At 40.4% G+C, this 13,189-nt stretch overlaps 1 protein-coding gene across 2 annotated transcripts; it reads left to right on the forward strand.

Annotated features, from left to right (window-relative positions):
- Positions 1-6,777: 6,777 nt before the first annotated feature.
- LOC121523340 (piggyBac transposable element-derived protein 2-like) lies at positions 6,778-11,806 on the forward strand. Of its 2 annotated transcripts, XM_041808186.1 has the most exons (4): positions 6,778-6,908; positions 8,437-8,859; positions 9,386-10,573; positions 10,698-11,806. In XM_041808186.1, exons 1-4 carry the CDS (start codon positions 6,884-6,886, stop codon positions 11,408-11,410), a joined length of 2,349 nt encoding a protein of 782 aa, XP_041664120.1. In that variant the 5' UTR covers positions 6,778-6,883; the 3' UTR covers positions 11,411-11,806. The 2 variants fall into 2 exon arrangements, with proteins under 2 accessions (XP_041664120.1, XP_041664121.1); XM_041808187.1 differs by lacking the exons at positions 6,778-6,908; positions 8,437-8,859 and adding an exon at positions 8,866-9,278.
- The last annotated feature ends 1,383 nt before the right edge of the window (positions 11,807-13,189 follow it).

Consider the following 13,189-nt stretch of genomic DNA (forward strand, 5'->3'; position numbering starts at 1 on the left):
CTTGGCATCTTAATGCTTCTATGGTCTTCACAGTGAACTATTGGACCCTCCAGAAATCCTCATCACCCCATCAGTTCCTCATCGTGTATTGTGAGAAGTCAATAAAAAGGCAATGTACTAAAATGATTGCAACTGATTGGCTTCATCTGATCCTCTCCTGGTTTCTGCTTTGACACGTCTTTGTGGCCTGAGCATGAATAAACTGTGAATTAGGCGCTCGTGTCATTACAGAGGAAGCGATCGATGCGGTGTAAAGGACATGCCTGGGGCGTGTTCGGGGTCGATGCACAGGCTGCACCTGAGAACATGATGTTGTACCCTTCCTTTAAGGCTATAGGTCGTTAGGATGACGGATTAGACTGTCGAGTGATTAGTCAGATCCATCACAGTGATCAGTTTTGATGGGGGGTAAATAAGTCGTGTGTCAAACTCTGATTAGTTTGTGTTAAAATCTATGTGCATCTATTTCATCATCCGCATGGGGTCAAGTCATCTTCCTGGAGCCGTGTCTCCATAGAGGTCTATGATGAATTCAGATCTCATCACTCTTCTGAGCCTGGGAGCTGTTCAGTCTCATGTAAAGAGAACAGGCAGACAACAGAATCAAGTGAGTTTTACAATTTCTGGCTGCTTATCCACTTCAGTTTCTCTCGTAGGTCCAACTAAACACCTCCAAGTCTTTATTTAGAGGGAAATATCTGATTTAAAAAAAGCAAAAAAAAAAAAAAAGCAAAAAGGAAGCCTTGAGAGTGAGCCAAGTGTGCTTTCGACTCTACAGTATCTGTACACAGGGTAGATTAGATTGTTGCTTTATCAGCAACATTTTCAAATGTCACCTATTAAGCCTTTCAAGGCCCAGTCCTTGTTATTCAGTATTCCTGGCTACCATTACACCATGAAGACAAAAGAACACTCCAAGGAACTCAATGAAAAGTTTGTTGAAAAGTACACGTTAGGTGATGGATCCAAAAAACAATCCAAGGTACTGAACATCCCCCAGAGCTGAGTTAAATCCATCATCAAGAAATGGAAGGAATATGGTGCATGTGTAAATCTGCCTAGACCAGGCCGCTGTCTAGGAGAACTACTGCTTTGAAGATTTATTTTCCAGCAAGACAATGACCCGAAGCATTCAACAAAAGCTTCACAGACAACAAGGTGAATGGTCTAGAGTGGCCGAGTCAAAGACCAGACCTCAATCCAGTCAAGATCCCGTTGCAACCTGACAGAGCTTGAGCAGTTTTGCAAAGAAGAATGGAGTGAAATTGCAGAGTGCAGCTGTGCAAGCCTGATTGAGACCTGTCCACACAGACTCAGTGCTGTGATTGCAGCCAAAGGTACAGCTACTAAATACTGACTGGAAGAGAGGGAATGTTTTTGCAGTCACTTATTTTACATTGCATATTTTTATTCAATTGGTATTACTCTGTTGAAAATTATTTTCAGTTTTTTTTGTCTACAAAGTCAAATTATATTGACTATGACTGATTTATAAAATCAATAAAAGGTTTAAACATCTAAGTGAAGAATACTTTAAATAGGCGTATGATACCTACTTAGAGTGAACAAATGCGGGAAAAACTGACACTGTAATAATTGTTCTTTCTGGAAAATGTGTTGCAACTTTTTAACAAATAGGAAAATACACCAGATAAATTGAACATATTTTTTACATGTGTCACACATGGTGCAGCCTTAGAAGCTCTGAAACTCATCCAGGACAGGAGGAGCAAAAGTACAAAAAGCTACATGAGAGTAAGTGACACTTTTCTTCATGGGCTAAATTTTACAGAACTATAGTTGCCTTTTACTTCATCAGCAGCCATTCCCAACAGGCAGTCAGTTTAATTTCTAATTAAATGAAAGCTCACTGTTTTCAGCATCCTCCTGTGATTCTCCTTCACTGCAGAGAAAATCTGCAGCTGCGACATAAACGGCAGGTATGCCCTCACTGTTACTGGACCGTATTTCAGTCACAGCATTATAATGATTATAATATTCTCTTTTTATAGAGTATTTTTCAAAACATTGTTACAAAGTGGTGCACAAGCCGCAAAGACAACAAAGCAGTTAACAAAACAACATGTTGGATTTCTGCTCTGAAATACCTTTATTGATTTAAAAAGTGGTCATTCCTATGTTGTAACTATTTTCTAATGAAGGTCTTACAGTATCTCAAACATTTTCTAAAGTGTTCAAAGAAAGAGAAATTCTTTATTTTCATAATTGTAAAGGATGCGTCTTTTTATAAAGGCTTCTAAACCGCCACACACAGCATTTCCTGCAGGTTAAGACCAGCACGGCTAAGCGCCGTCCGACTCTGGGGCCTCATTTTCAAAACTTCTTGATCTGAATTGAGGTCTTCGTTCAATACAACAGCACACCATAAGGCATATTTACTAAAGATTTTCAAATAATGATGGAGAAATGCAGTTTAAAGTGCACTTCTGCATTCGCCCCAGAAGAGGAGCCAGAGCACATGTGCATTCGAGAACTGCTTCTAACACAATGAGGAAGTGCACTTTTCACTGCATTTCTCCTTTATTATGGGAAATGTATATGAGAGAAAAAAAGTAAGATTTCCATTTTGTAAATACCTTTTATGAGGGGCCTTTTTTATTGAACAGAATCCTCAATTAAAAAAAAAGTAAGCAGTGGAGGTTAGCCAAGCTGGGCTGCGGTGGTCTGCAATTGTCATGTTGTGTTCTTGCTTTGAGTTAGAGCCCCCTAGTGGCTGAATTTTGCTTACTGTGCATTTAAACCACAGGTGAAATCAGGCAGCAAAGAGGATAAAAATCATGTAAAAAATAAAAGTAGATCAACTCCAGTAAAATCAGGAAAAGTTCTCTGATAAAAGTATTATCAAAGAAGAGATTTATAAGCAGTAACTCATTTGGACAATCCTTTTTTTAGGCTGCTGCTGTTCCTGTTTCAAGCAGTTTTCCCATCCCAGCTCTCTTGAGCATGTCAGCATTGGGCACAGTCCTGTCATTGATATCTAAAAATGCACTTAACATTCAGGCCTCACAAGAGCATGGTATGACAGGAGATACCATGGACAGAAAGACCCAGATTGTCTGCATGCTCAGATACTGGGAACGCCACACTGTCTTGCCCAGTGAGCCTATCGCCCTATGCGCAAGTCCATGTCTGTGATTGATCTCAGCCTCACAGTCAGCGGATCGATGGATTACACTGCCAGCGTGGGTGAACTGCTCTACAACTTCCATGCTTTCAGTATCCACAGGCACAGATTCAATGGCAGCATCCCAACAAGCCTGGACCTAGAGCCTCAGGGCCTGGACTGAAGATGCCCTGTCCCCTTTAGTATTTCAACCGGGGTCTCTGGGACAGCTAAGAGACCTCTGCCCAAAGATCATGGGTGAGTTCAGGGACGAGGTGCTGCTGATAGCAAGAGCACACTCACTTATGATTTACCTATTGTAATTGAGCCAGTGTATCTGTAACAGGGACAGCGTCTCCTGTGGACTCAATGCAGAGGCAACACTGACTCTTCATGCACAGTGCTCAGCTCTTTGACTGCTAATAGTGATATTAGACTGAATTTTACTTTAGATTTTAAAAAGTAGCAAAAATAAAAAAAAATGTGTTTTTGGTTTGCATCAAACAACACAGAAGTGGCAGCATAATGCATTCTGGGTGACATGACCATTATTGCCTGTCCTGCACATGTGCATATTGTAGTTGCTGTTTAAAAACTATGTATTGTTCAGCCATATATATATATATATATACATGCTAAGCATACACAGATGTGTGCCAGATTACCAATCCTGATTTGGATTTGGCTCAAAATAACAAAAAAAAAATCTGGCATCTGTTGTAAATTATCTCAGTGTATTTCCACTTTGCACCATTATCAAACCTGCTGTATTTCCAGTCTCTTGCACCGTTATTGTGTGATGATTGGCTGCTCTTCAATCAAACTGCAAACTAGCTCTGAAGAAATGCTGCAAACATCATAAACAGCCTCCTTAAAATATGAAGATGTTAGAGTATGGACATTTTTTAGGACAGTTAAAAAGGTGTTTGGTTGGGCAATGCTGGCTCAACACTGTAAATAAGGTTGCTCATCTTTTCCTGTAAATACAGTCAAGACTGAAGATGACTGAAATGAATATCTGTATAAAAAGTAAAGCAGAAGTCTGTATAGGCTACAGATTTTCTGAGTGGTTGGAGTACTTCTACAGAAAACCTAAAGCACATTAACATACATAAGGTGAAGTTATGTCAGTATTAACCAGAGAGAAGCTGCAGCATGGACTGGTAGTTTTTTAAATCAGGCTGTACGAGGGGGAAATACTCAGAGGCTTTTCTCTGCTCTTGGTGTCATAGTGAGGAGTTTAAATCTTTTCACTGAAATGTCAGAAAACCCCGAAAGATAATGTCATCACTAAACTCACTGCTGGGACTGTGGCAGCGCCGTGAGGCTAACAAATCATGACAAAGTTGTCAGGGAAAATAGTGGAATAATGAGGCAGATTATCACCAGAGTTATGTCGCTGATCAAAATACACAAAAAATACTGCTGTAAGGAAACTACAGCGAAGTATGCAGGCATCAAATGTAGATACACACATTTTTATGTCCCTGTCTGGTGGAGACAGGGTTCTAGTGAAGCTGTTCAACATCTCTGGCTCTAGCTGAACATTGTCAGCAGGTTTATGCTTTGACAGCGAAAATCAGAATCAAAGGATTAGTCCACAAAAGACTTAAAATATACATCAGTCTGACTGAGGCTCCCAGCTGGATAACGTGTTTGTGGATTGACTTAGTATTGCACATAAAAGCCTTTATTAAACCCGAAATAGACGAAGCATTCAGTGATTTCTCCTCAGTTCCTGTGCTGGGCTTCAATCCAGAAGCTGACAAGCATTAATGTATGCAGGAGAAGATACACTGTTGTCTGACCCTGGATTTCACCATGAGGATTATGTGCACAGAATACCACCACCACTACAATATTTTCAAGATAAGACATATGACCCTTGCTAACTTATTTGCATAGTTAACCGCAGGGTTGGAAAGTAACTTACTTTTACTCAGATTACTGTAATTGAGAAGTTTTCTATGTACTTGTACTTTTTTTGAGTACATTTTAAAGTCAGCACTTTTACTTCATCTTCAGTAAGTTTCAACCACAGTAACTGTACTTTTACTTAAGTGCCGTACTCTTGTAGATTTTCCTCCTCTGCTGACTGCACTGTATTTCAAATCTGGGGATGTGTCAGCAGAGTTTCCCATCATGCCCTTGGGCAGAGGGTTTAGATGTATTTCATATGTGTTTGGTTGTGTTAGGATGTTGCTTGTTATACAGTGACCACTGCTGGGGCTCTTTTGGTCATTTCTCAAGTGTGTTGTTGTTTTTGTTGTCAGACACATGTGCACCATGGGTGAAGTTATCACCTGTAACTGTAGGTATTCTAAAGAACACATAGTGTGTATTCTCCATTAGTAGGCATTGCCTCAAGTGAAGCTGACTTTCTGCTTTGTTCTTGCCAGAGGAGACCACTTGACCACAAATTTTCAAGAGTTCTGCAGCTCTGTAATATTGTGAAACATTTAACAAAACTTTCAAAAGTGAAGTTTTACTACATGTGGTGTGGACCAATGTAGACACTTTGAAAGTGTTAAATTTAACTCTGTGCTAGATTAACACTGTCAATTTTCCTGTGTATTTTACTTTACTATAGAGGTCTGACATTACCTGAATAACCTGGTTGAAGATCTTTTCTCTTGCTCTTCTTACTGATAAGAAAGATCTGATTTTGACATACAACTCCTCAGGAGCTACTCAGTACTCAGTTCTTAAAATAAACTCTAAATCAAATATTGTTTTACCTGTACTTGTGTAGATTCATGGATCAGTATTTCTACTGTTACTTATGTAGGTTTTAACCAGAGTAACTGTACTTCAACTTGAGGACAGTAGTATTGTACTTTTTCCACCTCTGGTTAATTATAAGAAGATCCATAGTAAAAGAGAGAAAAGTTGAGATAGAGTAATAGTCTTGTTATGGAAAAATTAATTATGTGGTGCAGAGCTTTATATCTCAATGTCTTCAAGGCAAAAGAGATGCAAATTCTCTTCTATAAATCCCACCAATTATACTCAGTGGCACAGCTATAGAGATACTCTGTAAGATTGCATGGATGTTTTAGGATGTTTTACTGGACTAACTGGGGGAAATTGATATATTGACAGAAATATGTCCAACTCTGCATCAGTAGGTGGCAAAAAGCTCCCTGTCAGCTTGCTATTACTGGCCCTCGTCCTGGTTGACAGCAGCAAACTGGTTGTACATCATGTCAAATGGTAAAAATAAAGACAATTTAAAGAACTCTTGAGTATGACTATCCAGGAATGTAATCAGTGGTGAACAGGGTTGTTACGGTTCACTAAAAGTAACGGAATAACTACAACTAACATGTAAAAGTCAGTTTAGCCCAATAAAACAAAAATTAAAATGAGGTTTTCAAAAAAAAAGGAAACTTGTGGGGATGTATGTCTTGTCTTGTTACTTGTCAGCTTTCTGTGTCTCACCTGACTGTTTCTCTGTCAAGTGTACAAATTTGTCAACTTTCTTTTCAATTGCCAGAGCCAAAAAAAAAAAAAAAACCTGCAGCGATTGGATGAGGTAATACACCAAAGGAACGGATGCCAACCTCAGTAAAACAAGAAGACGAAGAAAATAGTTTTATTTTGAAACCAGGATCAGTATACCGGAAATCATGTTTTTCTTCCGGCTCCTGGGAGCAACGTTAGCATGTTAGCATGATCCAGCGTAGGAGCAGAGTTATCATGGAAATGTGCTCGTAGCGGACCTTTCTTCTCTTTCTATGACTATTGGATGTGTGTAAAATGTCCGGGCTTCTGGATTTTTCAGGTCTGTTTTCTTTCTTATTCTGTAAACGTTTTTTACCGTAAATGTTGTAGGTAGCTGAGGCTTTAGCTAACGCTCACACCCACATACAGCATAGTGTTAGCCGCAGCTAGCTCCTGATAAAAATATGACTTTTTCTGGACTTAAACGCTCTTTGTCGACTGTTGTGTGATGCTGTATTGTGTCTGGTTGAACTTCTTTAAACTAGTGAAGACAGTACATTATCTTTTATGCATAATGACGGTATTTATCTGTCATTATCAATTCAAATCAACTTTATTTATAAAGTACTTTGCATACAACACAGTCTATCCAAAGTGCTCTACAGTGTACATTAGTGAGCATGAAAAGAATGACAGGAAACAAGGAACAAAATGAGTCAGATTTAAAAGTGATATAAAAGTATTGGGGGCTATAGTTTTAGTCATGATTTATTTGACAGTTTGTGCTGTCAGAAATGCAAGGGGAAAATGTTATTTACACCAGTGGTTCTTAACTGGTGGGTCAGGCCCTGAAAGTGGGTCGCTAAGTTCTTCTAGTGAGTCACGAATGTGTGCCAATGCGGCAGGAAGCCTTAAGTGGAGGTACAGTCAATTCATACTATACTTCATACATATTATTATATTAAAAAAAAACATCTTATTTGATTCAGCATACACACATACCAGATGCCAGCATTAAACTGGTTAGAAACGGCAGATTTAGATGAAGTTGCAGATCACAACCATCATCCTAGACTGAGGGATAATATTGGCAGCAAGGAGCTGCAAGACAATGCTAAAACAACAGCGTAACTTTTGCATGAGTCATTGTACCTCAAAAACACAAGACAGATCTACAAGTTGATGTCACTCTCATGCATGCAGATGATGGTTATATACAAAAGGGAAGATACCTGGAGAAATGGGGCAAGGGCCTAGCACAGGTCTGGTCAGGGCTGTCAGGAAGCTAGAGCAGAACAGGGCCAAGGTTGACAAGACAAAGTGCGGAACCGGCATATGCTCCCTGCATGGACTGACCTGACCTTTCCTGACCTTTGCACTTAATTCATGTCAGTTATTTGCACAGTATTAGTATAAGAATAGCATCACAGAGAGAGGTAGATAATGATAGTAGTTATAAAATGATCTGAAATGGCATTCTCCTGGGTTTTTTCTGGGATTGTTACACAAAAGAAGTGATGAAAATATTTCCATCAGTATCAGCAGTTGTCACTCAGCATTATGAACATCCGTATTGGTATCAGCCCTGACTTTTACAACCAGTGCTTCTCTTGTTCAGAGAGCCGCTGGAATGAATGATGTTTCCTGCCTGCCATCCTCTTGCTTTTTAAAGTTACTCTTAAACGGATAACAAACAGGACAAAGAGATCTGACTTTCAAAGGAGAATGATGCTAAGATAACCTGTGCTATGATGTGGTGCTAGTGAATATACACCGACTAATTTATTGGTAAATTATAGTGTGATTTTTGGGAGGATTTTTTTAGCATAAACTCAGAACTTACCTTGACATTTCTCTCTGAATTTTAGAACTTCCTGCTGGCGTCCAGAAGCTGTTGGACAGTGAAGAAGAGCCTCCTGAGCAGCAGGAGTGGATCCACAGCCTGGACCACGAGGACTCTGAGCCTCTGCACATTAAAGAGGAAGAGGAAATACTGTGGCTCAATCAGGAGGGAGAGCAGCATCAAGAACTGGAGGAGGCTGCTAACATGAAGTTTACATTCAATCCTGACCACGTAAAGAGTAAAGAGGATGAAGAGGGAACTCAGCTATCACATGTTCACCAACTACAAACTAAACAGATAGAAACAGGAGCTGAAGGAGAGGACTGTGGAGGAACAGAGATTGAAATCAAGATTGAAGACTATTCTGACCCTGAGACTGATGATAGTGCTGACTGGTGGGAAACTAGAAACCAGCAGTCAGGCTTTAACTCTGTGGGAAGCATTGAAGGTAGGAGACCAAAGGCTGATAAGAAAAACATGTTGGTCATCTGATTGACCACACGAGTCTTCACACAGAAGAGAAACCCTTCAGCTGCTCAGAGTGCGATGAAAGATTTAGCCTCCAAGAAAGTCTCACCACTCACATGAGAGTTCATACTAGAGATAAAAATAAAGGTAGGATGCAGGAGGCATCACATGGCTGTTCTGTATGTGGTAATGCATTCAGACAAAACTGTGAAAGTCCTTTTAAAACCCACACAGGAGAGAAACCCTTCGACTGCTCTCAGTGCAGTGAAAAATTCCAAGGAACACTCATTTTAATGACCACTTGAGAATTCACACTGGAGAGAAACCCTTCAGTTGCTCTGAGTATGGTGAAGGATTTCGGTGCAAGCATTCTTTGACTGCTCAAAGCTAGCTAGATGGGTACATTTTAGTAACTATCATTAACATTTGTAAAGAGATGTATTAGTGTTGTATTTGCTACAGTAATGTTGGAGTGACTGTGATGTTTGTTTCTTGTTATCTTTCAGGCATAGCAAATTGTTGCACGTCTTATGGGCGAAGTAACAGGCACACAACTGTTGCCCTTGTGCCTGCAGACCCATGTGAGTCTGAGGGTGAGGACATTAGTGAACCTGAGGAGGAAGATGATGCTGATTGGGTCCCCCCATGTGACAAAAATGCTCCCCCACCGCCAAAGAAACAGAGAACCAAAAGCAGGCTAACAGACAGCATTCAACACAGCGACTTCGAGGAGGGTGATGATGCTGATTGGGTTGGTCCATGTGATGAAAATGTTCCACCACTGCCAAAGAAGAAACAGAGGACCAAAAGCAGGCTCATAGAGGTCCCTTCAAACAGCATTCTCAATCCCTCTCCTCCTTCTGCAACGAAAAAACAAAGAAATTGGGCCAAGAAGGACATTCCTATGTTCACTGTCCCAGAGCCTGTCTTCTCGGTTCCAGAGTCAGTCCAGGAGCCATTGGAGTATTTCAAGAGGCTCTTCAGTGACCAGATGATTGAGCACATATCTGAGCATACTAACCTGTACTCAGTTCAGCAGACTGGGGCATCTGTCAACACCACAGCTGCTGAAATTGAAGATTTCTTGTCAGTGTTGCTGTATATGGGCGTGTTCCCGTTCCCCGCTATTGGAGATTACTGGGCTGCTGAGTCACGCTTTCCTCCAGTGGCAGACACCATGTCAGTGAAGCGTTTCCAGGTTCTCAGAAGATATGTCCACTTCAGCGACAACTTCCAGACAGAGGGCAGCACTGACCGCTACACCAAGATCCGTCCTCTCTTTGACATGTTCAGACAACAGTGCCTCTTGATTCCTGCCACCAACAGGCAAAGTGTTGACAAAGTGATGGTGGCGTACAAAGGATCCCGAGCTGGCAACCTTCTCCAGAATAAGCTGGATAAGTGGGGGTTCAAGATTTTCTGTCGGGGCAGCTCATCAGGAATCATCCACGACTTTATACTCTACCAAGGGGCCACAACATTCTGCAACATTCAAGAGGAAGAAGTTGCACATCTCGGCTTGGAAGACCTCCACCTAGGTGCCAAGGTTGTCTCTATACTCTGCAACACCATCGCCAACAAAGAGGCAACTGTGGTGTTTTATGATGACTTCTTTACCAGCCACACCTTGGTGAAGATGCTGCACACTAACCTGGGAATCAGAAGTGTTGGTACCGCCAGAGAAAACCTCACAGGTAATGCATTTTCACAAGATGCAAATATTTTTTACATTTTTGTGTTTTTTGAATGGTTTTATTATACTTTACGTAGAAACCTACACAAACAAATAAGCTTCCACTGTATTTCTGTAACTTTCAGGTGGTGCAATACTGCTGAGTGACAAGGAGCTGGAGAAGCAAGAGAGAGGAGCCGTTGATTTCTGTTCATCCAGCGGAGTCATTGCAGTGAAGTGGTATGGCAGCAAGTGTGTCACCTTGCTGAGCAATGCATGTGGGGTAGAGCCACTGTCTTCAGTGAAAAGATTCTCAAAGGATGCACAACAGAAGGTTGGTGTGCCATGCCCATCTATTGTCCTGGCCTACAATCAAGCCATGGGGGGCATCGATCTCTCAGATATGCTGGTGAACCTCTACAAAACATCAACGAAGTCAAGGCGCTGGTATATGCCCTTGTTTGGGTACATCATTGACTTGAGCATAGCTAATGCATGGCTTATCTACAAGAGGGACTGCGACCTTCTCAAGGAGAAACCAATGCCTCTAAAGAAGTTCCGTCTGTCTGTCGCAGCTGCACTGACTAAAGCCAACAAGGTGCCAGCTAGGGCTGGCTGGCCACCAAGTGCACAGCACAAGCAACATATCCGTCGCCTTAACCCCCGATGCCTCCACCCCACCATGCAGGTCCGCTATGATGGCATCGGACACTGGCCGTCAGTTGGCCGTCAGCGAGGGAGGTGCAACTTCTGCAAAGGTGGAGTGTCACGATGGCGGTGTTCCAAGTGTGGAGATGGCAAGTTGTTCCTTTGCTTGAACAGCAAAAAGCAGTGCTTTGTTGCATACCACCAGAAGTGAATGCAGATTTGACAGGGTCTTAGTTTCACACTAAGCAAGTTTGACAAGTGTGAGCTGGAAATATGAAGCCTGTTCCCATCACTGTTCATAAAGATTCAATTAATTTCTGTTCACATTGAATAACTGAGCATTGTAGACTGTATTTGATTTCAGTGAAATTACATTGTTGGTTTTATAAGTATATACAGATACCTTTGGAAATATATTTGTTAAATAAATGAAAAGTTATTTTAACAATTTCTACTCTGTGATGCAGAAATGAAAGAAATCCATTCATGCCCAGAATAACCCTAAACGGGTAAATCAACCAGCCAGTTGACCTGCATATCTGCTACCTGATTGGGTAATCTGAAAAATAAAAGCTGAATTGCTGCCAAATGAAGAGGCAGAAACATATTTACCAACAAATCATCTTTGCAAGTGTATTTCTTGGTGTTGAACTCAAAGGGTTAAGAGATGGTCTCAGTCTTGATTTATGTGAACCCAGACTCAGTAGGCAAGAGATATGAATGCAAAGGTGCCAGAGAGCAGGGTTCTTGTCAGTGTTCTGTCCCTTTCAAACCCTTGTTATCCATGCAGCACAGGCTTATTTCATCCATAGTGAAAGCAGACTAGTACATAAATTCACTTGCTTGTATTCTAAAGCAAGGACAGGGCTGTCCTTCAAAACAATGAAAACAATAACAAAAGATGATGAGAGACCATTGCTGCTTAGCTTCACCCATCTCCGCTGTTTATTGAATGATTGATTAAAATCTTTATCTCGATCATGTAAATGACAACTTAAAAACAGTTAAAAATACAAGTAAGTGAACATCAAAAAGTGAAAACAAAACAAGGCAGTAACTTGAATCTGCACATTCTTAAGCATCTCAGTTTACATGAGCGAAAAGGAGTAGGAAGAAGGATAAACTTATCTAATCCTCTTGTTTTGAAAAGAAGTGTTGCATCATTAGAAACTACACTTCATTTGAGGTGTTTACTTAACCCATGGTTCTCAACTGGAGGATTGGGACCCAAGCTTGGGTCACGGAGGTTAACTTGGGAGCAAGAAAAGTTTTGAAAAAAATCTTTTGAATGTTTGTTTTTAGAGGGTAATAAAGAGGTGGCAGGGTAGCTAATGCTACTTGCCATCTGACATAAAATGCAAAAGAAGTAGAAATATGCATTTACGCATGGCTGCCCATGGTGGGGAATAAAGGGGCTTAGCCAAACTGGGGGTCCATGGAGATCAGCAAAATCGTGGTCCATTTTAAAGTTGAACCGTGATAACTGTTTTATATTTAATCTGAATTATAACCACTGTTATCAAAGAAAAAAAAAATCTTGATTTGTGCAGTTGTAAAATATCGATGTTTTTTTTTTTTCAGCATTTTTCAGCATTTTTTTTCAAAATGCTGACCTGTGTTTTTTTTTTTTTTTTTTTTTTTTTTTTTTTGTAGATCAGAATTACCTTTTTTGGTAATGTTTAAAATGTGGATGGGTATGTTGACTGAACCACTTAACAAGTAATGTTAAATCTAAGACATGATCTGCACAACAAAGACTAAAGAAATGGAAAAAATGAGTTACAAAGAGGCAAAAAATGGCAGAAAAAACATGAATAGTGGTGACAGAGTGGCAAAAATTTGATAAAAATGAAAAAAAATGGGTAAAAATGGTGAAAGGCAATTTAAAGTGGCAGACATTTGTTAAATTTGTTGGAAATGGGCAAAAGTGGCAAAAATGAGAAAGTTTTCAAAATGGAATACTTAAGAAGGTGTTAAAAGCAGCAAATAA

This window comes from Cheilinus undulatus, linkage group 16 (genome assembly GCF_018320785.1).
Source record: "Cheilinus undulatus linkage group 16, ASM1832078v1, whole genome shotgun sequence".
Lineage (NCBI taxonomy): Eukaryota > Metazoa > Chordata > Actinopteri > Labriformes > Labridae > Cheilinus > Cheilinus undulatus.